The sequence below is a fragment of the Microcebus murinus genome, chromosome 23, assembly GCF_040939455.1.
Source record: "Microcebus murinus isolate Inina chromosome 23, M.murinus_Inina_mat1.0, whole genome shotgun sequence".
Lineage (NCBI taxonomy): Eukaryota > Metazoa > Chordata > Mammalia > Primates > Cheirogaleidae > Microcebus > Microcebus murinus.
Genome location: NC_134126.1, coordinates 26,737,580 through 26,763,950, shown reverse-complemented (window position 1 = coordinate 26,763,950; position 26,371 = coordinate 26,737,580). Strand labels below are relative to the sequence as shown.

The following is a 26,371-nucleotide window of genomic DNA, read 5'->3' as shown; positions in this document are numbered from 1 at the left end:
AAGAATTTAAAGATCTATGAAAAAATTCAAATCACTAAAGAATTATCAGTTTACTATAAAAGTTTACTAGGCCTGGCAACTTTTTTTAGGGGGCTGTTTTCCACAAAATGCGTTTCTACTTCTGTATCTATAGGTCAATAATCATTTGATTGAGTCAATTGGTTATATGTGTATACACACATGTGTGTAGTCACTCAAACCAATATTTTCAACATTATTATCTTATGATAGAATATAATTTACATCTATCATTTTATTACCTCTGAATCTATTATTATTTTATTTTTCATGCCTTATCTTTTATTTCCTTTTCTCTCTTTTTCTTGATATAATGCCAGAAGTAGAATATTTAACCTGCAAAGATATTATTTAATAAACAATATAAAAAGGTATCCCAGCAGTAAATACTAATACTTTAAGATCTATGATAAAGTCGCATGAAATTTCCACTTAAAATCACAAATATGTAAACCCTAATAATACAGGGATATTTTACATGAAATATTTATTATGTGCAGAAACCATATCATGCACACTTAAATTTCACCTGTGTAAAAACATGCCCGATTATTAGCAAATATGAGAAGAAAATAGGTGTTGTAATTAGTTTCAGTTTAGGAAATCATTTGACTCTGTGTATTTGTGATTTAAACTTATAGTAAAACAATTCACAGTTATAAAAATAACAAGCTGTTGTATTCCACACTCTTCCTTTTTTCAGGTATATCCTGCGGGCCACCTCCAGGCATATCCAATGGCAACTTCTACAGCAGCAGCGGGACATTTTTCCACCACGGAGCAGTGGTAACTTACAGGTGTCACACTGGGCCCGGTGGGGAAAAACTGTTTGACCTCGTGGGAGAACAGTCCATATACTGCACCACCAAAAATAATCAAGTTGGTCTTTGGAGCAGCCCTCCTCCTCGGTGTGTTTCTGTCAATAAATGCACAGTTCCAGAAGTTGCAAATGGAATTAGGGTATCTGGAAGCAGGAGTCTCTTTTCCCTGAATGAGACTGTGAGATTTAGATGTCAGCCTGGCTTTGTCATGCAAGGGTCGGACACCGTGCAGTGCCTGACCAACCACAGATGGGGACCTGAGCTGCCACGCTGCGTCAGGGGTGAGTTGGAGCCATTGAGGCTTTGCCAGGGGGTGAAAGTCGATGTAAGTGATAGGAGTTGTTGAAATTAAGGAAGAAATGCATGCGTGTGCAGGTGTGTGTGTATGTGTATGTGTGTGTCTAAGGGCTGTGAAATTGGCATAAGCACTCTAAAACTAATACGAGCTCCACTATCTGTTATCTCTGTTAGCAATTGTCCAAAAGTATCGGTTTATTCTATGTCTCATCTATAATATAATACACACATTTTATATGCATCGTTTAGTTTAACACTTACAACAAATATATGGGGTAGCAACTATTCTTATCCCCATTTCACATTGACAAAACTGAGTCTTAGAGATGTTAAATTAACTTTTCCAAGGTCAAAGAGCTAGTAAAAAAACAGAGCAAGGCCTGGAATTCAAGAGTCTTTCTGACACCAGAGCCTAATGATAATGCACAGTGGAGTGTATGATGATAATAATATATAATAATGATGATCCTATCCCTATCATTGGAGGGGGGCAGTAGGCAACCATGGGACCAAAATGATAGCATCACATTAAAAAGGCCTTGGACTTCAACTCCTCCACGTTAGTTTTGAAAAGTTGAAGCTTGGAAAGGGGGAAATGCCTTGCTCAAATCCAAACAAAAAATTTTTTTTTTTCATTTTCCTTTAGTTATGTCATATATGGTTCAGACTGAGGTGCCAGTGCACTCTGATGTCCCGACCAGCCACCAATTGGTATACAGACACAGCCAAATTGGGGGTTGAAATATTCACTAAGCAGTATGTCCTCTCATTTTAAAAGCCTGCAGCCTTTTTTTTCCCTTTTAGTGGATTTTGTTCTTGATCAGGGGTCCTCAAACTTTTTAAACAGAAGGCCAGTTCACTGTCCCTCAGACCGTTGGAGGGCCGGACTATATAGTTTATAAAACACTATGAACAAATTCCTGTGCACACTGCACATATCTTATTTTGAAGTAAAAAAAAAAAAAATACGGGCAAAAACACCCGCATGTGGCCCGCGGGCCGTAGTTTGAGGACGCCTGTTCTTGATGGTCTCTCTCGCCTTCTCATGCTGAAATGGCAGGCCCAGCTGCAGAGTGGGAAGAGTCAGCACTGGTCCATAGGGACAGCAGGGAAGCTATGGAGCAGCCCCTGGGTAAAGGACAAGCAGGGAGGGAGAATGAAGAAGGCTTCGCTGCACAGACTGGCTGCACAGGAGGCCAGGCGTGAGGGAGTCTGGTAGAGGAAGCTCGAGCAAAGGTATCCCTTGTGTTGCCTTCAAGATGATGCCAGAAAGGCTGCCTTTCTAGGAAGGGGCAGGGGGACAAGCCACCAGCACTCTTGACTGTGTAGGGAACGGCCAGTGCCTGAAAGCATGAGGAACCCCACTGCCTTGTTGTCTTAGGAGCATGTTTCAGTAGGAAAAAACCCAAAGGAGGTGTTGGCGAGACCTAGGTTCTCGTCGGGGCTCTGCTCTGCACCCTCAGTTTCCTCATCGCTAAATCCTGAGTACTGGAAGTTCGTGCAGCAGCAGCGGCGGCGTTGGTGGCAGCTGCAGCGAAGAGAATTTGAAACCATGTCTTGCACCCTTTTGCTGGCCCAGCCCACCAAGCGGCCAGAAGGCAGAACCAACTATGCATCCATGAATGGGTGCATGGAAGGTGTTTGTAAAATGCATGAAGAACATCTAAAGAGAGCGAATCCCAGCAACCCTCCATCACATATGATGATGGCAGGCAGTTGTTTTGATTTTTACCGACGAGCCGGCAGACCCCAGCTGCCTGGTTCACAGAGCTGACACCTTGCAACAGAGCCTGGGTTAAAGAGAGGATCTACCTGCTCCTTCCTCGGCAGGCCCAACAGGCCGGGAAATAATCGAGTTGGAAGCATTGGGTGGGGGGGGGGGGCTGCGGGCGGGCCTGGAACAAGCTCTCCGGCAAGCACGGGGGATAGCAAAAGGAATTCTCCCATAACAAACAAGTACATTGGAACTGTCCTTTCCACAGTGTGTCAGCCACCTCCAGAAATCCCACATGGTGAGCAAAATCCAAGCAACAAACGCGACTTTTTGCCCGGGGAGGAAGTCTTCTACAGCTGTGAGCCCGGCTTTGACCTCACTGGGCTGGCGTTTCTGCGCTGTACACCCCAGGGAGCCTGGATCCCGGGAGCCCCCACCTGTGCAGGTGCCTGGACTCTTATCTGGCTTGACATTTTTAGCTTGTGTCTTCATTCTCCACATGCCACCGTTATTTCCGTTTGTTTTCCTCTTTCTCCAGTGAAATCCTGTGATGACTTCCTGGGCCAACTCCCTAATGGCCGCGTGCTGGTTCCACTGAATCTCCAGCTTGGGGCGAAGGTGTCCTTCGTTTGTGATGAAGGGTGAGTGTGACCCAGAAGAGAGACCAGGGACTCAGTGCTGGAGAGTGACTCAAGCCTTGAGTTCAGAGGCTAATCCAAAAAGGGGGCTGACCTAATGGAAAGGAAGTACCCAGGGAGATGAACTTCTGGAAGGGCAGTTTCGAAGTAAGGGTAGGGAAGCAATGGCACTTCTACTGGGGGCGATAAAGAGAAAATGGCACGTGTAACTCAATGTCAAGTACAAACATATCTACAGTCACTGATCTTGATTTCTCAGTCGGAATTTGAAGTGAATGGGTAAGTAGTTAATTGGAGGCAAAAAACAAACAAACATGTAATTTTATGGAAGTTTTTCTAGAAAAAGTGTTTGATGAATAAGACAAAAAATTTTTGCCCTATAATGAGTCAGGCAAGGGTTGTTTCAGGAAACTTAAAACCAATCAATAGTGGAATTTGTAACAGCAGATGGATAAGTATGTTTTGATCTAATCATCTATCTTCACTGATGGCTTTGACATTGGGACAATAATGGCCGATGTTACTGTTTCAGGTGGTATTATTAGTTGTTTATGTGTATTTGTAACTCTTGGTGGCGTGCGGTATCAGTCTATGCGAAATAACAAGATTGGGAAATCGAGTAGTTTTTTTCTAATAATTTCCAAGGAATCTTTGGCATTTACAAAGTCCACCACCCATTGATGATTCCCGATTTCAGAACAATTTCAGATTTCAGAAGGACGGCAGGATCCGATAATGCCGGGCGTTTCAGAGTGGCAAAGGCTCCTCCCCTCACCCTTCTTTTTGTTCTAGAACATTTGGGTCAGCGTGCTTCTGTGAGCCTCCTTTTGGCCCATAACAATTGCAGTAGCAAGGAACGCAATGCCTGTTCTCTTTCCAGATGTTCTCTGCTTTGCTCACCAAATAGAGAGCTGTCCTTCCTCATAACCCACTCGTGGGCACATGTGGGGTGTCAGAGGCCATCAACGAGGGGTGACCACTGAAGGGACAGGTCTTGTGCACACGGAGAAGGCTGGTTCAGCGTTCACTCCCTTCTGTATGTAGGTGATGCTGGCCTATGACATCCGTATGATGAAGCACATCAGCTCTGACTGCTTTGCCCGTCACAGGCTACTGTGAGTCTTTAGAATAATTTGGCCTCTGAGTTGCTGCCAGCTACCGAATCCAGATCACTAATGAACTGAGACTTTCAGGTGAGCCCGAACCTGAAACACCAAATGCCACTCAGCAAGGAAGTGCAGTGCAGTGAGGAAGCTGGGCATCTACCAGTGAAGAAACGAAGAGAGAGATGGGAATCGCTCACACATTGGCTACCGCTTTTTTTTCTTTAGGTTCCGGTTAAAAGGCAGCTCTGCTAGTCACTGTGCCCTGGTTGGAATGGATAGCCTTTGGAATAGCAGCGTTCCTGTGTGTGAACGTGAGTAGAAAGCACAACTATGCAGCTGGGTACCTCTCCTTATTATTATTTTTTTTTTCCTAACGTGTTTTGCCTCATGAAGTCACCTTGTTGTCTGGATCTTTATTTAACTAAATTACTGATAAAAATACTTCTTTACTGGAAGAATTGCAAGACTTGCAGGTCTCATAGATCATGTGTTTATGTTACTGATTTGCAAATCACTAGTTTAACAACAGTGTTGAATTTTTTGGGGGGCACACACGGGGAGAAAAGAGATAAAGGTGCACCCAGTTTTATTTATTCATTTGTTTGTTTAGTTTTGTCATCAAGGAGTAATGTGTCTTACGTTCTTATGTCCTTTTATCCCCTCACGTATCAACTTAATCAGCTTGTCACTTAGTCTGTAGTATTTACTGATGGCAGGCTTCCCATGTGCCAGGACTTCCCAGGTGTGGGAAGAGCAAAGAACAGGAGAGATTTTTCGCTGCTTTCATGGAGTTTGTTTTCTAGTTGGGAAGCAGACAATGAACATGAAAATAAATAAGTAAACATTTTTTAAAAATCAGAATATATAAAATGGTATGTTAAATAGTGATGTGTCATAGAGAAAATAAAACAGAGTTATATGACAAATCAATACAGTGCAGGGAGTTGGGGTGGCGAATCAATATTTGAAATGATGAGATGCCCTAAATTTCCAAACCACTCACTTCATTAAATAAAACACGGCAAAGAGTCAGAAATTGATAAATATGCTGGGCCCAGTGGCTCACGCCTGTAATCCCCAGCACTTTGAGAGCCCAGAGCAGGAGGATGACTTGAGGCCAGGAGTTCGAGAGCAGCCTGGGAAACACGTGAGTCCCTATGTCTACAAAAAAATTTTTTTTTGTTTTTGAAATTAGCCAGGCATGGTGGTGCACACGTGTAGTCCTAGCTAGTTGGGTGGCTGAGGTGGGAGGATTGCTTGAGCCCATGAGTTCAAAGCTGCAGTGAGCTGTGATGACACCATTGCACCCCAGCTTGGGCAACAAAGCGAGACTCTGTCTCTAGGAGTAAAAAAAAAAAAAAAAAAAAAGAAGGTAGGGCCGGGCGCGGTGGCTCACGCCTATAATCCTAGCACTCTGAGAGGCCGAGGTGGGCGGATTACTCAAGGTCAGGAGTTCAAAACCAGCCTGAGCGAGACCCCGTCTCTACCATAAAAATAGAAAGAAATTAATTGGCCAACTAATATATATAATATAAAAATCAGCCGGGCATGGTGGCGCATGCCTGTAGTCCCAGCTACTCGGGAGGCTGAGGCAGGAGGATCGCTTGAGCCCAGGAGTTTGAGGTTGCTGTGAGCTAGGCTGACGCCACGGCACTCACTCTAGCCTAGGCAAGAAAGCGAGACTCTGTCTCAAAAAAAAAAAAAAAAAAGAAGGTAATAAATAGATAAAAGTGCATGTTTTATATTCCAAAACATTATTGATTTATTCTACTCTATTCACTAAAGCAAGGCAAGAACTTTTTAAAATCTCTCCTGATGATTAGAAAATGTGTATTTTAATTTGGATTTTGTTAAAATACCCTACTAGATATCATTTTGGATATCTTGTGGTGTATATAATGATGAAACTTTATAAGAACATTTCATACATAGGAAAACTCGAGTATCTGACAAACTCAACCTTCCAGAGACACAAAAAGCTGAAAATAAATATGTAAGTAAACTTTGGATGAACACAGATAAAATTCAGGCCCCAGAACTTAATCATTGTTTGATGTGCTAAGGCTCTTACTTTGTTTATATACACAACTGTGATAAACTTGGGTGTCTAATCCTAAATCCACACCCCATTTGAAGCATCAAATTAGTTTTAGTGGGGGAATAGCTCCAAACAGATACACTAAAGCAGGAAGAAATGATAGCTGGGAGAGAGAGAGAGAGAGAGAGAGAGAGAGAGAGAGAGAGAGAGAGAGAGAGAGAGAAAGAGAAAGAGAGAGAAAGAAGAGAGAGAAAGAAAGAAAAGACAGAGAGAGAAAGAAGGAAGGAAGGGAGGGAGGGAGGGAGGGAAAGAAAGAAAGAAAGAAAGAAAGAAAGAAAGAAAGAAAGAAAGAAAGAAAGAAAGAAAGAAAGAAAGAAAGAAAGAGAAAGAAAGAAAGAAAATTTAAAAAAAGGCTCTCTGAAGCCATTTGATCTGGGTCTAAAGATTCCTCTAGTTACCAATGTACTTTGATGACACTTTGGGCTACTTGGTATTGATGCTGATGATAATGGTCTTGAGTCACCAAGAAACATTTACTTCTGCTAAGGATGGTAATGCATATTTAATAAACTTCACAAAGATTTCCTTGCAACTTAAAAGGTCTCTGAGGGCTGAAACCTTGTCTTTCTTGAACCCCATTGTCAACCCAGGACTCCTACTATGCCTGCTGTAAAGGAGACAAACAAATGGTTGTTTAAAAAAATTAATTACTTTCCAAATTCATTATGAACTTGGCTACCTGGATGCTTCAGGAGTGCTGTCTTTTGAGTTTTTGCAATAAACTATAATTTAGGTCTCACCTCAGTTAATTCCTTCTCAAAAAAAAAAAAAACCAAAACAACCTTACATATGTAAGTAAATGCCATCCACCTTGGTTATGCTCTTTCTAAAAGACAAAATATTTATTCATAGCACGAAGGGCACCATTATTGTGTAGTCGTCTTCATTGAAATGCTAATAGAACTTAAAGTGTTTGTCTTCTTTCTAGAAATCTTTTGTACAAATCCTCCTCCTATTCTTCACGGGAGACACACAGGCGCTCCTCTGGGGGATATTCCCTATGGAAAAGAAATATCCTACACGTGTGACCCCCACCCAGACACAGGGGTGACCTACGACCTCGTCGGGGCGCGCACCCTCCGCTGCACAAGTGACAGTCAGGGGAATGGGATTTGGAGCAGCCCCGCCCCTTACTGTGAGCTTTCTGTTCCTGCAGGTCAGTACCCGCTTCCAAATATCCTAATCGGGGCCAGACTGTCAAGACAAGAACCTCCGTATCTCTAGAGTGACAATCAGTTTTGCTGGTGAACATGGCTTTGCTATGAATGTCAGAGACAGAACTAACTACCTCTCACGTGAATGACGGATGGGTTCTGGATGTGCCATGCTGTGTCTCAATGGGTGGCGTTCTGATGGCCCTACTTGTGGGCTGCGGGGGCCGTGGGGTGGTTAAGGAGAGGAGGGGGTGGGGCGTGGAGAGAATCGCTGAGGTCAGATCTTGTAGGGAATATTTTCAAAGCACTGAAAACAAACCCCAAAGAAAAGACCCTTTCATGCCATCTCTGCTCCTTCCTAGTTGTCTTTAGGCTGGCTAGATGGCTGTTCTGGCAAAAAGTACATGCCGATGGCATAATTTGTTAATATTTCGGAACCGGTGATGCTATAAAAGTGATTAAAGAAACCCAGATGTAGGTATTTATGCTCTTTTTGTTACTTCCAAGTGTTTGGTGCATGCCGCTGACTGCATTTGGTTGGCCCTTGGCCTCACCGTTAACTAAGAGCACTCAGGATAGGATGCAAAGTGGAGTTTGAGCCTGTGCTTTTAGCCTCCCGGAGCTCATTCCTTCTACATATCAGTCTGGCTTGAAATGACGGTGCCTGACCATTGCAGGCTCATTTGTGGCTGTGATTGCCCACGCAAGCGTCATCCTCCAGTCGGGACAGAAGAGCATTGAGTCGGTAGCTTATGGATCCCTCTGGCATGCCCATCAGATGCAGGTTTCAGTGGCAAAGACAGAGGATGGCGTTTAAATGCCAGGAGGTCTAGGTTTAAAGAACCAGTCTTCCACTGATCGGCTGACACTTAGTGGCTTGTGACCTACCTGACTCAGGTCTTCATGTTCCTCTAACAGCCCCAGATTTTATCAGATGAGTTGGCGTGCTCATACTTCTGTGTTTCACTTACTGTCTCTTCTTGTGTTTGCATGGGATCGTGCTCTTAGCGTGCCCACAGCCGCCCAAGATCCAGAACGGGCATCTCACCGGACAACACGCCTCTCCGTATCGTCCCGGGACGATAGTCAGCTACACTTGTGACCGTGGCTACCTGTTGGTGGGAAAGGCCTTCATTTTCTGTACGGACCGGGGAACCTGGAGCCAACTTGGTCATTATTGCAAAGGTGACTCCTTTCTTGGTATTTCTTATTCCTTGCTGAGTTTCTATGGAGAACGGACGCATGAGGCTAATTAGGCTGAGGTCCTTCAAAAGACGGTGACTGAATAGGGCCCAGAGGGCAGTGAATTGAGTGTCAGTAGGGGAGGAGAAAGCAGGACAGAAGGCAGAAAGGAGGGCCGCCTACGGATCCTGAACTGCACAGAATAAGTGGGAAGAATAGATGGAATTTCCAGTAACACGAAAGACATTAGACACCAATTTTAAATGCTTTACTGGCTTTTAACTAACAGCTTTAAAGGACCTCAGAGCATCCCAGGTAGTCCTCACAGATACCCTTAGAAGGTAAATAAGGGACTGGAAGGTTCTTTGTTGTGAGGAATACTGAAGCTTGGAGCGAGGCAGTTTCTCGTCCACCACACGTGAGCAAAGAGATCCAGCGACTGATTTCTGGAATGGTATGAGGCCTCATTCCCATCCTCAAAACCAACGGGGAAAGCATTTATTTTATCTGTTCTTTGGAACAAGTCCTTAGGAATTATTTCCTTTTACTGTTTGTTTGTTTGTTGTGGGCTTTGTTTTTTGTGTTTGTTTGTTTTTGAGACAGGTTCTTGTTTTATCTCCTGGGCCACACTGCAGTGGTGTCATCCTTGCTCACTGTGACCTCAGACTCCTGGGCTCAGGCGATCCTCCTGCCTTGGCCTCCTAAAGTGCTGGGATTACAGGCATGAGGCACCATGCCCAGCCAAAGTATTCCCTTTATTCCAATCTATGTTTGCAAAAACACCGCCTGATTTTAAAATCTTTCTTGTCAATGTTCTAAAAGCTACAAAATGAGGAATGAAAATAATATCTTATGACTAGGATGGGCTCTGAGGTCTGTACAAAATTTTTTGTGTGTTAGTCTCCAAAAGAATCTGATGAGGTGGGATCATTCTTGCTATATCTTACAGAGGAGCAAATCAAAGTCAGAGAGATCCAGTCACTAGTCCAGGTCACACAGCTTGGGAGCAGTGGTACGAGCTGGACCCCAGCTCAGCTCCTGCTTCGAAACGCTGCACTGTATACTCTTTTGAAATGTGGGTCTCTTGACTTTGCAAAACTATAAGTTAAGTGATTTTGCCTTTTCTTTCTTTCTTTCTTTCTTTCTTTCTTTCTTTCTTTCTTTCTTTCTTTCTTTCTTTCTTTCTTTCTTCCTTCCTTCCTTCCTTCCTTCCTTCCTTCCTTCCTTCCTTCCTTCCTTCCTTCCTTCCTTCTTTCTTTCTTTCTTTCTTTCTTTCTTTCTTGTTTTTTTTTTTTGTCTATTCTTTCTTTTTCAAAATAAGGGCAGGGATGACGCAGGTGGGACTCAGAGGTGCCTGTGTTTCAAATGCTAAGGAGCAGCTCTGGTTGCAGGAGCCCAGGGCCCTCCCTGTCCTCAGAGTCTCAGAATCTCTCATCCTTGCAGCCCTCTCATTTTAGAGACAGAGAAAATGGGGCCCACCGCAGAGCGGGTAAGCGAGTCTCCCGTGCTTACCCGCAAGAATAGACTGCACGAAATACAGAGTCCTTGCGGCTCTGCCTCCAACCGAAAGTTCCTCCCTCTTTGCTTTCGCCACGTAAGGAGGTATGAAGATTCGGGAAATATTTCAACGATTAATTGCACAAGTCGAGACTCTGGGAAGACCCTTCTCCTGAAAACAAAAGGGCAATATTCTATTCTCTTGGCAGCTGCTTTCTTGTCATTTGTATGAAATTCATTTTGTCCTACAGACGCTCGTCCTCAAGCGTGCTCTATAGCAGGTTTCTCCATCCTTGGCATGAGCAGCATCAGCCAGGAACCTTGTTAAAGAGACAGGTTCTCAAGTTCCATTTCATGGACTCGGATTCTGAATCGGATTCCATTTCGAAGGGGGGTCGGAAGTCCGTCTTTAGCAAACTCATCAGAGTATTCTGATGTAGGAAGACCAAAGACCACACTTCAAGAAATAATACTTTATTTATTTATTTGGTTTATATAAAGGGAAAACTGATTTTAGGCTAATTTTGAGACTATTACAATCGGGGAAAAAAAAGGCTTTGCTTGAAGTTGAAAGAGGGATTGATGGCTGGGCAGAAAAAGAAAGCAAAACAAAGGATGAGCTAAATGAGATAAAGTAAATGAAGCAAAAAGATGTGTGTATCTTAAATTCAGAATCATGATTTACCAATGTTCTTTGTCCTGTGTGTAGGAATGGGCTAGAAGCATGCATTTAATCAAGAGCAGAGACACCAGTGTTTGTTTGAAGCTAGGCAGTTAACAAGGTGGTCCTGATTCCTCATGGTGTGGCCAAGTGGCTGCAGGGCCAGAACGTGGTTGTCCTAATCGTTCCACAACTTTCTCGTTCGTTCCAAGGCTGTTAATAATACAAAATGGGTACTCAGTCCCGTCCATATTCTCTTTCTTTACATTAAGAAATGAAAGTCAGAGAATTTCAAATGTTCAGGGGAGGAAGATCAATAATTCCGGATTGAAAACCTTCCCCATCTTTGCCACGGACAGAGCAGGTTTGGGGTCATAGATCTTTCTGTTATGGCAGTTAGAACTAACAATTAACAATAAAATATCAATTTCCTTCTGATTTTTTAAATTTCAGAGGTAAATTGCAACCTCCCACAGTTTATGAATGGAATCCGGAAGGAATTGGAAATGAGAAAAGTCTATCACTATAGAGACAATGTAACTTTGGAGTGCGAAGATGGGTATACTCTGAAAGGCAGTCCCTGGAGCCAGTGCCAGGCGGATGACAGATGGGACCCTCCTCTGGCCATATGCACATCTCGTAAGTGCAAGTGCAAGGAATGTAGGCCCTTCCCAGGCATGGTTACTGTTCATTCATTCACACTGGCATCCAGTGTGGTGTGATGTCTATGGCATATGCTAGGCGCTGAGGGGTACAATATAAGCATCCGTCTCTGCCCAGAAAGCCCATCACAATGAGAGTCAGGCCAGCCTTTCTCTTCTCACAGTTCTCACCCCATCTCTGCACCTTTCTTGTTCATGTCATGCTACAGTTGCATGCATCACACAGTAAAGATTTATTTACAGCCTGTGAGCCTTAAAAGCCAGAAGCACATGAGTGGTAGAATAGGCCTGCAAGAAATGTTTTCAGCATGAGTCAGGGAGCGCCTTCTAAGCTGCAGAGAGCAGCCTGCCAATCTCCCTCATTGTTGTAAGTTACAGAATTTTAAACTAGCATAGCGGGAGGCAGCCTATGTAGACATCATGCATCATTGAGCTCTGCAGGAGAAGAGCCCTCTGCTGGCGACTGGAGGGTACTGTAAGATAGAAAATCCTGAAGCGTATACTTGCACGCATCAAGAACAGATGAGCAAAATGAATGATGAATAACTTTTCTTTACTCCAAGTTAGTGCTATATTTTCCCCTCTCCCCAGCTCTTATGAATCTAATTTATAAATACATGGTTATATACCAAGACTGTGCAGATCCATTTTTACAGTTAATCCCTTAATATTTCTACATTATAAACTTGACAGTCCCTTTATATCAAATTACATCCACTTCTTGGGCAAAAAGCTCATCGGCTAACCTCCTGAGAAAGGAGAAAGAAATTAGAAAAAATTTCAGTACACACTAGAAATCATGGAATACACTATGATATATCTACTAGACTCGATTAGTTTGCCTCAATTGTAATTTCCATTTCTATTATATAATTATGTGAAAACTTAGATGCATGACAAAAGGCACCAGAAGAGAATATACAAAAACATTTTTTGGGGTATTAGGATTATGAGTGATACTTTTCTTTTGTTCTGTTTTACAAATTTTAGACTGTAATTATATAACTGTTAGGACAAGAATTTTAATTTAAAAAGAAAAAAAGTCTTCATTGAGTGTGCAAGATAAAATGAGAGTGTGCGGAGTGCAACCACTGTCTTTTTATATTAGACAACAATATTAGCCAGAGTGCTGAAGAAAAATCAGGACTCGTTGTCACTAGTTGAGGGATCCTGTTCAATCACGTTGTGTGCAGAGACTGATGTTTTCATGGTTTTTGTCATCCTTTTAGGCTCACGTGATGCTCTCGTAGGTGGTAAGTTTTATGAAAGGTTTGCTGAGGAATTCTAGCATCTTTAACAGTAAGTGTCCACTTAGAATGAATGAAATGTAAAAAGAGAGAGAGCAAAATATCTTGAACTGTCAATTCAATTAGAAAGAATATAATGATGAGTTGAGGGTGTGGTGAAACTGGTATCCTCACATGCACATAAAGTAACCTTCATCAAAAGTTCCTTGCCATCTTTGAACCATTACAAGTGAATAATTATTAATCAGTGCCAGAAGTTCTTTATTTTAATGTGGCTGAAGAATGCAACTCCCTCCTTGGTTTATAACCTTGGAGTATGCTTCCAGATGGTAGTCATGCCTAATTGAAAGCCACGAGGCCATTTTTCTGAGCCCATTGCTGCAATCTGCCTGTATATGAAGAATAGTTTTGTAACAGAGTTTGCTTCCAGGGGCATTTCTGTTGCACAGAATAGCCTGTGTCTTATGTCTTGCATAAGAAACACGCGCAGGGCATGGACAGCTGGAGTCTAGCAGCGCCCCCTGCTGGTTCTCACCTGCTTGTTGAAAAGTTGCTATTGGACTAAAGGTTACAGGACTGCTCTGCTCACCCCTTAACTATAACCCTGTGGTAGTAAGACTGATGCTCTAGATGGAACCCAGAGGAAAGCAGAATTTATAGTTACATCTAAAAAATAAATCATTGGCAAGCCCTAGTGGGACTGGATATTAAGATCGAGTTGAAGACCTCTGTGTTATTTTTTTCCATACATTTAATTACCTTGTTTTCCTGCCCTAGGTATTATCTTTGGTATTACCTTCTTCATTTTATTCATCATTGTTTCCTGTTGGATAATTCCAAAGCACAGAAAAGGGTAAGTACAGCCATAGTTTCCTGGAAAATGTAAACTGTACTTGCTCCTCTTTGAAGTCAAAGGGAGGTAAAAGAAAACTTAAAAACAAAACAAAAAAACATTGCTCCCCATAAGCGGATGGATGAAGTAATTCTTATAAAGAAGGTCCTTTACACATATTATAGACAGAGAAGTAGTCACAGTAAAAGAAATGTATACGATACTAAGAATGCTTTTTTTAAGCTTAGCATTTTAAGAGGGAATTGAGTTTTTACATAAAGAGAAAATAGGAATAAGGAGTTTCTTAACAAGATATGCATGAGGCTGTTGATATCCTAGTTTTGCTAAGACAATGCAGACACTGACCTCTAAATCCAGATCCTATCACAGCACTATAAATTAGGTTGTGTCTCCCACTGGCATATGTATCACAGGCTGCCACTGTGGAAGAATTGAGACTTTCCAGAGGGTATTTGAAAAAAAAAAAAAAATACAACAAATCTCTTCTGTAAGCACCATTTACCTTTGAAGTTTGCAAAAAAACAATAAAAACAAAAAAAAAACCCAAAAAACAAAAAACAAACAAAAAAACCTTACAAAGATTAAGATCTGAATAAAGAAATGTGTTGGCCAGGGAAGAGAACATACACAGCTTTGGTACTGATTGATTTATTTATAACAAAATAAGTAAGGTCAGAGTTGCTAATATCAATGTTATAAGCTGATGAGCAAATTCTATACCCATGATAAACACAGTTCACAACTTTTAAGTGAATAGCTCTCTATAGCAAACGTTCTAAACAAATGTAGTTTCCTACCAGAAGTTTTGCAGAAATCAAAGTTTTGATATTTCACAGCAAAGCAAATACACTTTTTAAAAAGTTGATTGTCACAGTAAACCTTCTTGCAAACAACCTAGTCATGCACTCAATTTCATGAAAAAAAAAAATTAGTAGAGATTTAAATTTAAATTAAATCTTTATTCTTCCTAACTAATGTTCTCTGTATTTTGTGGCTCGACATGTAAATATTCTTTGCCCTTTTTCAGTACAAAAAGAAAATAAGATGCTTTATGTTAATAAAAGTACTTGTGTCAATACACTTTTCCTCTTAAAGTTTCTCATTAAGTACCACTATAATTTGTGAGTTAACTTTTAAAAATTTTTACGAAGGCTGAATTAAAGAAGTTGGGGCTTTTAATTTTTCTATATCTTTACCAGTCTCCAGTTAAGCCACTCAAGGAAAATAATGACCTCTTCCTCTTGAAAATGCCTCTGTCCTTCTAACTATTTCAACTGGGTCAAATTCCCAGATCTCATGACTGACTTGTTTCACCCATGTCATTTAAAATCATTTCCTCCTATTAATCATCTTCAGGCATAAACATGACAATAATTCTTTCATAAAGTTCTGTCCTTAGAAATGGCAGGGAGAAGAGTCATGGTCCCCTTTAGCATTAAAAGTCAGGAAGGTAAACCTCCGGAACGTCTAAGTTAGCCACAGTGAAACCTGTTGCCTATGTGTCATCCAGGAAATTTTCAAAAGATTTTCTAAATTTTTATTTTTGGCCTGTTTCACTCCTTGGGAGGGTGAGTGCACGACTGTAACAAAACGCTGTTTATTTGCATGGTAGAAGTCATGCATAGCTAAAATTGGGGAGAGGAAGTACTAAACTTAAATAATCAGAACACAGAAGGCTTCGCTCTTGCAAGCCATTGGGCTGATTAATCATTCAGCAGGTGTAGCCAGTAATCTAAGCCGGCGGGGCTACGTGAGGAAGGACTGATTATTCTTTATCTGGAGCTCAAGCTTTTCCCGCAGGAAGGTGAGGAGGGTATAAAGGTCTTCAAAGTAAAGAAGAAAGAATTTGTATGAGAAACACAGAATATAAAAGGGGGAACACCTTAGTAGTCATCTAGCCCAAAGAGCAGTTTGTTTCAAAGCTAAAAACAGACTGACATAGATACTAATAGACTAGTATAGATCAAGACGACCTGCTCCATGGGAGACCTGCAATCAAGCCAGGCCTGGAAGGGTGCACGATGAAGTGTCCCTCCCATCCAGGAGACAGTTCAGAAACTGCATCAGCAGTCTGAAGATGCACTAAGAAACTGAGACAGAAATAGAACGAATACACTCACACACAGACACAGAAATGATCTCACCTTCTTCAAAACATTCCTCAATGAGGCCTACTTTTTCCTAGTAAACAGTGCATCTCCTGATCTCTCTCATCCTGCTCTATTTTTTCCATAGCCTTATTCCCTCTTATAATTAATTAAGCCATTAAGTTTCTTTTTTATTGTCTCTCTCCTTCCACCAAAATGGAAACTCCATGTGGTCAGGGATTTTTGTCTTACCTTCACCAATGGATACAAAACACATCTGAACTGTCCCTGGTGCAAAGCAGTGTTCAATAAATATTTACTAAATGAATGGGTTTGGTAAACACCGCTGGGAGTGTTTCTGTTACATGGATGCCTTGTATTAATATAATGCTTAAGTCAGGGCTGTTGGTATGCCTGTCACCAGAATAATGTTCGTTGTACCCAACGGGTAAGTTTTTACTTACCTGTTACCTTACCACACCCCTTCTCCAACTCTCCCCACTTCTTGGTTTCTAATGTCTTTATATCTTTGTGGCCGTGTACACCCATCGTTTAGTTCCACTTATCAGTGAGAAGATGTAGTGTTTGGTTTTCCACTGCTGAGATACTTCAATTAGAATAATGGTCTCCAGTTCTGCCCCAGTTGCTGCAAGATACATTATTTCATTTCTTTTTATGGCTGAGTAGTACTCCATGGTGTGTGTGTGTAAAAAAAAAAAAAATATATATATATATATATATATATATATATATATATATATATATAATCACATTTTCTTTATCCACTCATGAATTAATGGGCATTTAGGTTGATTCCACATCTTTGCAATTGTGAATTGTGCTGTGATAAACATTCAAATGCAGGTGTCTTTTTGATAAAATGACTTCTTTTCCTTCGGGTAGATACCCAGCAGTGGGATTGATGGATCTACGTTTATTTCTTTAAGGAATCTCCATACTGTTTTCCATAAAGGTTGTACTAATCTGCAGTCCCACCAACAGTATTAAGCATTCCTTTCTCTCTGCATCCACACCAGCATCTATTGTTTTTTGATTTTTTAATAATGACCATTCTGATAGGGGTAAGGTGGTACCTCACTGTAGTTTTGATTTGCATTTCCCTGATGATTAGTGATGTTGAGCACTTTTTCATATGTTTGTTGGCCATTTATCTATCTTCTTTCAAAAAACTTCTGTTCATGTCTTTTGCCTACTTTTTGATGGGGTTGATTGTTTTTTCTTGCTGATTTGAGTTCTGTGTAGATTCTGGGTATTAGTCCTTTGTCAGATGTATAGTTTCAAATATATTCTCCCACTTTGTAGGTTTTCTATTTACTTGGTTAATTATTTCCTTTGCTGTGCAGAAGCTTTTTAATTTAATTGAGTCCCATTTATTTATTTTTGTAGTTGCTGTATTTGCCTTTGGGGTCTTAGTCATAAATTCTTTGGCTGGGCTGATGTTTAGAAGATTTTTTCCTTTGTTTTCTTCTAGAATTTTTATGGTTTTATGGTCTTTTACCCATCTTGAATTAATTTTTGTATATGGCAAAAGATAGGGGTCCTGTTTCCTCCTTCTGCATGTGCCTATCCAGTTTTCTCAGCACCACTATTGAACAGGGCTTCCTTTCCCCAATGTATATTGCTCTCTGCTTTGTCGAAGATCTGTTGATTATAGCTATATGGTTTTATTTCTGGGTTCCCCATTCTGTTCCATTGGTCTGTATCTCTACTTTTATACCAATACCATGCTGTTTTGGTTACTAGAGTCCTGTAGTATAATTTGAAGTCAGGTAATGTGATGCCTACAGATTTGTTCTTTTTGCTTAGGATTGCTTTGGCTATTTGGGTTCTTTTTTTTTTTTTTTTTTTTTGAGACAGAGTCTCACTTTGTTGTCCAGGCTAGAGTGAGTGCCGTGGCGTCAGCCTAGCTCACAGCAACCTCAAACTCCTGGGCTCGAGTGATCCTTCTGCCTCAGCCTCCCGAGTAGCTGGGACTACAGGCATGTGCCACTATGCCCGGCTAATTTTTTATATATATATATCAGTTGGCCAATTAATTTCTTTCTGTTTATAGTAGAGACGGGGTCTCGCTCTTGCTCAGGCTGGTTTTGAACTCTTGACCTTGAGCAATCCGCCCGCCTCGGCCTCCCAAGAGCTAGGATTACAGGCGTGAGGGTTCTTTTTCATTCTCATTTCTTTACGAAACAGCCTACTTGTTGTCCACAGTCAGATAAAATCATAAAGTGTTTGTTGGTATGATGCTTGGAGTGACAAAACTATGAAGTCCATCTTCTATAAAGGTTCCCTGCATTTTCCTGTGTTTGCACTAACCACCAGTAATCAACCAGATAGCCATTTATTCAACATATACTCACGGAGGTTATAGATTCTCCCACACCCCATGCACCACTCACCACCCAACACCACTTTCAGACCATTACTTATCGAACCACTAAATCACCACTCCTTGGACGCTCACACCATCTGGTTATACAACCCTCTGCTCTGCCTCTTCCATGGCCCTCAAGTCAGCCTCCCTCATCCTGTGAAAACTCTGGCCACTGACTCACAACCTTCCTCTTTGTGTCAAGAGCTGCCATCATCCTAATTTCCATGAGAGGGTAAAGAGTAACCCAGCGATGAGGAAGTAGTGATAAGTGGTGACGTGAGTTAACTCTCTGCTGCCATTCTTAGATCCCCAATACCAGCTCATATCCAAAATCTGAAGGCACTGGTATTGTATTATTTATCATTTCATTGATGTAAAGTGAAGTGTTTATTTAAAGAAACCCAAGAGGCAGTGTAGCACACCAGGTGAGAGCAGGGGCTCTGCGGGCAGCGTGTTCACTGTCACTTACTAGCGAGGGGACCCTAAGCAAGATGCTCATCCTCTTTAAACTTCATTTTCCTCGCCTGTGAAACGCAGACAATTATAGCACCTACCTCACATAACGCAGCGCCTTGCGTATGATGAATGTTGGAAAATGTTAGCGGCTATTTTACACATGATGGTTATTACTGATATTAAAAAATGATTAAATACTCATTTTAACTGTCAGTTCTTATATACTTTTATGACAGCCACTGATGCTCTCCTAACTGTGGGTATTGCCTGTACAGAAAACAGAATATATATCTTTACTATATGAGAAAAAGGAAGCCTTGTCTAAGATTGTGGGGCAAAGCCACTTATATGGTGAAGCTTAAGTGTCAAAATCTCAGGGGTAAACCATATTTACTTATCCAAATTATTTTTAGAAATTGTGAAATGTGTTTTTTTTAAGGCATGGACACCTGCCTACAAATAATTTAAGAGTCTTCTGACACAATATATAGGGTGGTTTGGGTATTATTTCCTATTCCACGTTTTACTTGGTATCAAAAGATGAGATTTGGTTATGATTTTCCTTTTAGACATCTTGCAAAGAGACCAGGAACTTGAGGCAAATTATAGCCTAGATTTCAAAATGAAGGTTACTAATTTCTTTCAAGACAGAAATTGAAATGATTAAGATAGTTTTCTATTTCTTTTCTGCCAATTAGCAATAAAACAGATGAAAAATCTAAAGAAGTGATTATCCAATTGCATCCTTCAGAAAGGCAACTGTGATCATCCTCAAACTCTGCAAACAAATCAAGAAAATAGCAGGTACCTAGACACACACTGAATTCAAAATGTTTTCAACAGCTTCAACTATTACAAATGTTAATGGGGTGTGAATATGGTCTTACATTAGGTGGGTCATTGATACCAAAGAAGTTAGAAAGTACTTCAGGAGGTGGAAGTTCCTTTATTTTTTTCCCCTTGGATTATTGTTATTTCTGATGATTTTTGGGTGATGACTGTCAGTGCTGTGCACAGGCACTGTGTTTTCAAAGCATTCCTGTACGTCTGTGTGCTCAAGCTCTGAGCCTTTGAGAAGTAGTATGTTTTTCTTTTTCTTGTGGAACCCAAGCACTTGCTGCCTGCCTGTACTTCCAAGCCATCCAACTTCCTTTAAATGCACAGAGTCTCTTAAGGGTCCTCTAGAAACTTCTGTTTTCCCTCCCTGTGCCTTGCTGTCTCCTTCGTTTCTGACTTTCACTGAATTCTCTACCTCACTTGGCCTCACTTGGCTCTCTTCTATCTGTCCCCCTCCACTTGGGCTTATTTCAATACCTACCCCTTCGTTCTGCCAACTTAAAAAAGCAACCTTCCCACAAGCTGTTGTATAGTACATGTTTGCTAAAGGTTTGGGGCAAAGAAGGAAATTAAACCACAATGGAAAGTGACACACAACAAAAAACTGAATATTAGAAATCACTGAACCAAAAAGCTACTAGCTCTACTAGGGATCGGAAAACTATCTGTGAGTCAGATCTAGCTGGCCACTTGTTTTTATAAACAATGTTTTACTGGGCTACAGCCGCACCCATTCATTTACCTATTGTCTATGGCTGCGTTTGCACTAGGACAGAGTTGAGCAGTGGCAACAGAGAGCCAGAGACTGCATGGTCCATAAAGTGAAAAATCTTTACTATCTGGCCTTGTAGTGGAAGAGTGTGGCAACCCCTGAACCATATCCTACTATGAGGAATTTCTCTCACTGGCTACTCTCCCCTTGAGCCTTGGCTTTCCATCCTTTTCCCAGGCCTCTTTCTCTTTAGATTCCCTTCTCTTTTGTTCAAATCTTGACTGCATTCTCAGGGTACCTCATTTGATTGTTGGGCTTCTTGCAAATTCAAAACTCAATTTTTTTTTTTTTTAATCATACAGAGCAATTGATTTGGTTCTTGCTCACTCTGGCTATGCCCAGGAATTCTAAAATTTCCTGACCATAGGCATTGCAGGACACTTTCCGAAACAGTATCAACATATGCCCTAGAAAGGAATTAGGCCACTCCTATAGAAAGTGGAAGCAAAACTATCACATTCGTTACTAAATTTCTTTTTATGTCCTACCTCTTATATCAATGTACATTAATCTAAACTGGGCACGTTATACCTGCATACATGTCAGAAATCTTAGATTTAACAGAGAATAGTGGAAGAGGCCACCGAAAAGGTAAGGGGCTGGGAAAGGCATTTTTATAGTTAACCAAGATATAAGTATAGGCAACTCATATTTTTCTAAACAAAACAAATACAGGTTATGTCCTATTTTCTCCTATAATAGAAATGAATTTGCAATGCCTTGTTTATTATCTAGCTTCCTAGTCACTTTGCTTCTACCTTTTGGCTTACTTTTCATTACTGTTTGTGAAAATAAATGAAATAGGCATTGCTTTCATAAAAATTCAGAACTGATATTTTACTTTTTGAAGCCTTTAATAATCATTTAGTCTGATCCTTCTTCCAATGGGCAGGCACGTATGCCCTGGGGATGCCCAGTTAATAGACCAAGGGGAAATACGAAAGTCACGAGATAAAACTGGCATGGCTTTCTAGGAGAGTATCTTTGTCTAATGTTAATCCAATAGTTCCAGGGAAAAAATGGCATTATTTCTATATTAACACAAATACACATATAAGGGAACAAAAGGCAAACAATGCAGGAGAATTTAAGATAAAATAAGATAATAGCATGCTTTCTGGGATGCTTTAACTTATGCCTGCAGGTTCTTAGGTGAGACATCCATTCTCCTTTGCTATTGGGGTGCTCTCAGGGGAAAGTTGTGCAAAACTGATGAAGGAAGGCCAGCCATGTTGCTACCAAGTATAAACAGACAAAAGAACAGCAGACTGTAAGGGAAATGATTATTTTTTTATAAGAGTTCATTTTTTAAATATTACATAGTACTAAATAATTTGATTTGGCCTCATTCTTGCCAGGTTACCTGCCCAGAACACTTTTTCACCTTTCTTCCTATCTCAGTTTCTTTAACCCAGCTCAGGATTCACTTACCTGAGAAGCTTTCCAAAACAACTCCAGTCCAAAGTGATGACTCTCTTTGAAACTCACACTTCTGGACTATACTATTTTTCAAATGAACTGTTTTCTTTTAAGAGTAATATGAACTTATCATTAAAAAGAGGAAATAGGGAAAAATATACAACATATAAAAATTATCTGCAATAACCTCCATAGTCATTAGCATTCTTAAGCTTCTTTGCGTATTATTTTCCACTTGAGATTATCTTGATTGTACAATATTAAATCCTGCATTTTTTCACCAAATGACAAATAGTTTTCCAATTGTTGAAACTGTATATAAACATACCTCATAGTATTTGACATTTCATGTATTGTTTTTGCCTATTAACTTTATTGCATTCATCTATTAATACTTGACATTTATTCTTCATTCATTAATCACTTATTGTGTACTGTACATTGTGCTTATAGGTGTTTTCTTTCCCATGCTAAATTATTAATTCTTGTAAGTAGAGACCTTTTTTAAAAAAATTTCCCCAAAACCTCTTAGTGAATTTAAATGAGAAAAGTTCAGTCAATACTTGAGAATGAATCTATCAAAGTTTCACTTCTTCTCAACTTTTTGGAAAAACATTCTTTTACATCAAAGTACATTTCAAACTGTGTACATTGACTACTGATTACCTTTTAATAGAAAGGCAGGAAGTCCTTAATAATTTTGTCGCAAACTTCCCTTTTAAGATTGGAATTTTTATCACAGTGTTCCACAGGAACAAGGTTAATCATTTGTGGCAAAATATGGTAGGTAGGGAGTGGGTTGGAGTCTGTGCCCAGCGTGAGACCTGTGCAGCCGGATCAGGTGCCAGGGCAGAGTGGGTGACACTCTGTTAAAGAGGCAGGCTGCAAATACACAGCCATGTGTGGAAGGACATGAGAGTTTTTGGAAGAGACACAGGTAACAGGTGAAATCAGGAAGTCTTGTGAGATAGAGAATAATGACAAGGAGTCAGGCATCTGTCGTAAGGGGAGGCGGCTGTCGTGAGGGGAGGTCAGGTGAGCTGGTGGGCTGGGGTTTGTCCACTGCTGGAAGGACACCATTCCTGGCCTTAAGAAGAGAGGCTCCAGTATGGCCAGAGAAGCAGTCAGGTATCTCATACTGAGTACACTACGCCAGCTTATTCTTGACTGTAATTAGGAGAGGACATGCTTTCTGAAGCTGACCCTCCTCTAAAACTACCAGCTCCTATTTCTGCTCCCTGCCACTACCTTGGTTCAGAAGAGAGTAAAAAAAAATATCTTTTTGTGTTACGAGTGACATGCATGTTTTCTGGGAACGAGGCTTGTTTTGTTTAGTTGCTCAACTCTGAGAATACTTTTCTCTCTGACAAAAGAACAAAGGAAAAGGTCAAGTTACTCATTAATCTCTCTCTTATCTACTCAATGTCTCCATTTATGCCATACTTTCTTGTGCCCTACATAGCAGTCAGGGCAATATAAATACTTCTAATAACCTTGTCATTTATGTGTCATGCTAGCACCATGATTTCAGCATATAAATTCTGAGTAGTTCAGGTGGCGATCATGCTATTATAAAAATAAACATATCCTGCTATTTCAGTGTCCTTGCCTGACAAAGTATGCTATGAAAGCTGGAGAACACCTTGAATTAAATGTTGGTTGGAAAGGAGCCAATTCATTTCAACAGAATAAGATCTGAGAGTCATAAAGTCTTTGAAGTGACTTCACAGAGACGACTTGGACTGGAAGATGCTGAAACTCTCCCAGCACCTAGCAAAGCTCCTCCTTCTTTAGTCTGCTTCCCTGTGATCCCCTCACCTTCTGTCCTTGTGCTAAAAGCCCACATCATCTAGTCGGGAGAATGACTGCAGTTAGGATACAGAAAATAGTTTGGATTACTTAAAGAAAAACAGTGTCGCCTAGGATTTCTGGTTTACAAGTTTGTTGTTTTTTCTTATTTGAAAATATTCATCATATGGAATGGGCTCATTAAGGAGAATTGGAAAATCCAGGAAGATACAAAAAAAAAAATATGTCACATATAATTATACTACCTAGTGATAACCACTGTTAAAAATTTAATTCATTTTCTGCCAGTCTTTTTCTCATATATGTTTATATATATATATATATATATATATATATATATATATATATCCTTTTTTCTTAGTTTCCTTTTATTTTATATAGCAGAACCCACTTCTTTAAAACAGATTGGAGTAAGACACATGCTATATTAGTTTTCACTTTCTCTAGGGAAAAAAGGAATTTCTGTTTACCAAAAAGGCATTAAATGATTATGGGGAGAGTGGTCAAGACGACTCTAGAGAAAAAAAATTAAGCTTTGGATATTTCCTAAGCTCTATTTCAAAAGCACTTTGTTCTATATTCTGCATAAAAAAGCATACTAAAAATTAAAGTAAAAGAGTAATCGTTATTTTAAAAGTAACTAGCTTACTTTTGTGTTGATTCAGAATATACGAAATTAACTACAAAAAGCACAACTTTTAAGAATTTATCAAAATAATAGACATGTACTGACACTTTTTAAATAAGTGACATTGTAGTTTTTACCTAGTCCACATCTTTATAGATCAAAATTTTGTTACGATATATCATTATATACTAATGATCTCTAGAAAATATCAGAATATTTCTGGATATTTAATAATAACTTTGTATATGGCTACTGCTAATTTTTATGTAATTCTATGTTTTAATAGTTGCTTTAAAGGTAGATTCTGTAACATTTATTTTGACAGCAATGTAAGGAATGAGCTAGATATCAACTTGCATTTTAATTTAAAAATCATGCAAACTAGGAAAAGAAAAAAACCCAGCATAAACAAAGGTTAACTGACAAACTGCAAGAAAAAAACGCAATTTATATCACAAAGGGTAATTGCCTTCTTACTTAGACAGTTCTTAAAAATTCAAAGGCCTGGGCCAGGTGTGGTGGCAAGCCTGTAATCCCAGCACTTTGGGAGACTAAGGCAAGAGGATCGCTTGAGGCCAGGAGTTCAAGACCAGCCTCAACAACCCAGCAAGAACCCATGTCTACAAATTTTTTTTTACAACATTAGCCAGGCGTTGTGGTGTGCACCTGTATTCCTAGCTATTGAGGAGACTGAGGCAGGAGGGTCACTTGAGCCCAGAAGTTTTAGGCTTCAGTGAGCTATGATCGTATCACTGCACTCCAGCCTGGGCAACAGAGTGAGATCCTGCCTCAAAAAAAAAAAAATTTAAATCAGACATTGTCTTCCAAAAAAAAAAAAAAAATTTAAAGACCAAATCTCCCCCTTCCTTCCAAAACATAGGTAAATGACAAACAACCAGCTCACCAAGAAAGAAGGGCAAGTAGCCAAGAATATATGAAAATATACTCAGTGATAGGATTTTTGCTCAGTTGGATCTTTTAGCAAATCTCTTATTTTTTTTGATTTTGAAGAAGTAACTCGTAAAGGAAGACTAGAAATAGATTCTTAAGAATTTGCCTTTCTTAGAATTAAAATCCCCTATCACAAGAAAAAAATCTATATTTTTTTCCAGAATGGAGTAGGTCAATGAGCAATATGATTAATAAATATCTGATGCCTGTGACCTTTTAATTGCAAGAAAGTCACAAGATTTTTTCCCCCATTATATCAGTTATCATGGGAAATACTATATATACTAGCTATGGGTAAATTACTAAGCTGTCAAACTTTACTTGTATTATTAAGCAATTCTGTTCATCTCTGGCCTTACATTTTTATCTGAAAAGCAAGGGCTGGACCAATTGCTCTCCAAAGCTATTCCTAGTGCTAACTTTCTAACTTTGTTTTATTTTGCTTTTTTTGTGCACTTAAGTGTGAGGTGTTAGTTAAAGTCTAAGACCTTTAAATGAAATTTTCTATCTCTACCATTATAATGAGAAATGAATAAAAGACTGTATCTTTGCAAATCTAATTATAGAATATGGTTTGCAATATATTAGTATCTACCTTTTAAAAGCCTTCAAAAAACAAGAGGAGACAAAATTAATCATCTCTCTGTACTTGATTGTTTGCAGAATCCCTGTGTTGGGTGTGGCATGCCACATTAATGCTCTTGCTTCTAACAGGAAGGAGAATCAGACATGGCCAACCATGAATGTCAATTGGCTGGCAGGTGCTTACCAGGTGAAAATAGAAGCCCATTCAGGCTGTTACACTCACTTCTGAAAAGCATGATATAAATACAGTATACCAATTCAACAGGCAAAGAATCATCTAACCTTAAATCTTAATGAAGAAGTTGGCCATGATTTAAATGACATCCCCACACACCAACCTCCACCCCCACTACCTTTCATAAAGCCTTAAAAGAAACCAACACATAGTTCTAAACCTCATCCACAAACATACATATCCTCCATTCTCTGCTTTGCTTCTCTTTGGCAGTTTGACAAAAGCTTTACGGGGAGTTGGGGAAACCACTAGTGA

General features: G+C 40.0%; 1 protein-coding gene across 2 annotated transcripts in view; it reads left to right on the top strand.

Moving 5' to 3' along the window:
- The window catches only part of CR1 (complement C3b/C4b receptor 1 (Knops blood group)), a 71,188-nt gene extending 47,168 nt beyond the window's left edge, over positions 1–24,020 (top strand). The window contains exons 21-31 of one of the 2 annotated variants that reach the window (XM_020284407.2): positions 722–1,120; positions 3,119–3,295; positions 3,389–3,491; positions 4,820–4,905; positions 7,621–7,848; positions 8,855–9,031; positions 11,640–11,825; positions 13,078–13,101; positions 13,873–13,948; positions 19,579–19,684; positions 23,509–24,020. In XM_020284407.2, the coding sequence (XP_020139996.2) occupies positions 722–1,120; positions 3,119–3,295; positions 3,389–3,491; positions 4,820–4,905; positions 7,621–7,848; positions 8,855–9,031; positions 11,640–11,825; positions 13,078–13,101; positions 13,873–13,948; positions 19,579–19,645 (1,523 nt within the window). In that variant the 3' untranslated portion in view covers positions 19,646–19,684; positions 23,509–24,020. The remainder of the gene's footprint in view (positions 1–721; positions 1,121–3,118; positions 3,296–3,388; positions 3,492–4,819; positions 4,906–7,620; positions 7,849–8,854; positions 9,032–11,639; positions 11,826–13,077; positions 13,102–13,872; positions 13,949–19,578; positions 19,685–23,508) is intronic. The other variant, XM_075996878.1, reaches the window with a different exon arrangement.
- The last annotated feature ends 2,351 nt before the right edge of the window (positions 24,021–26,371 follow it).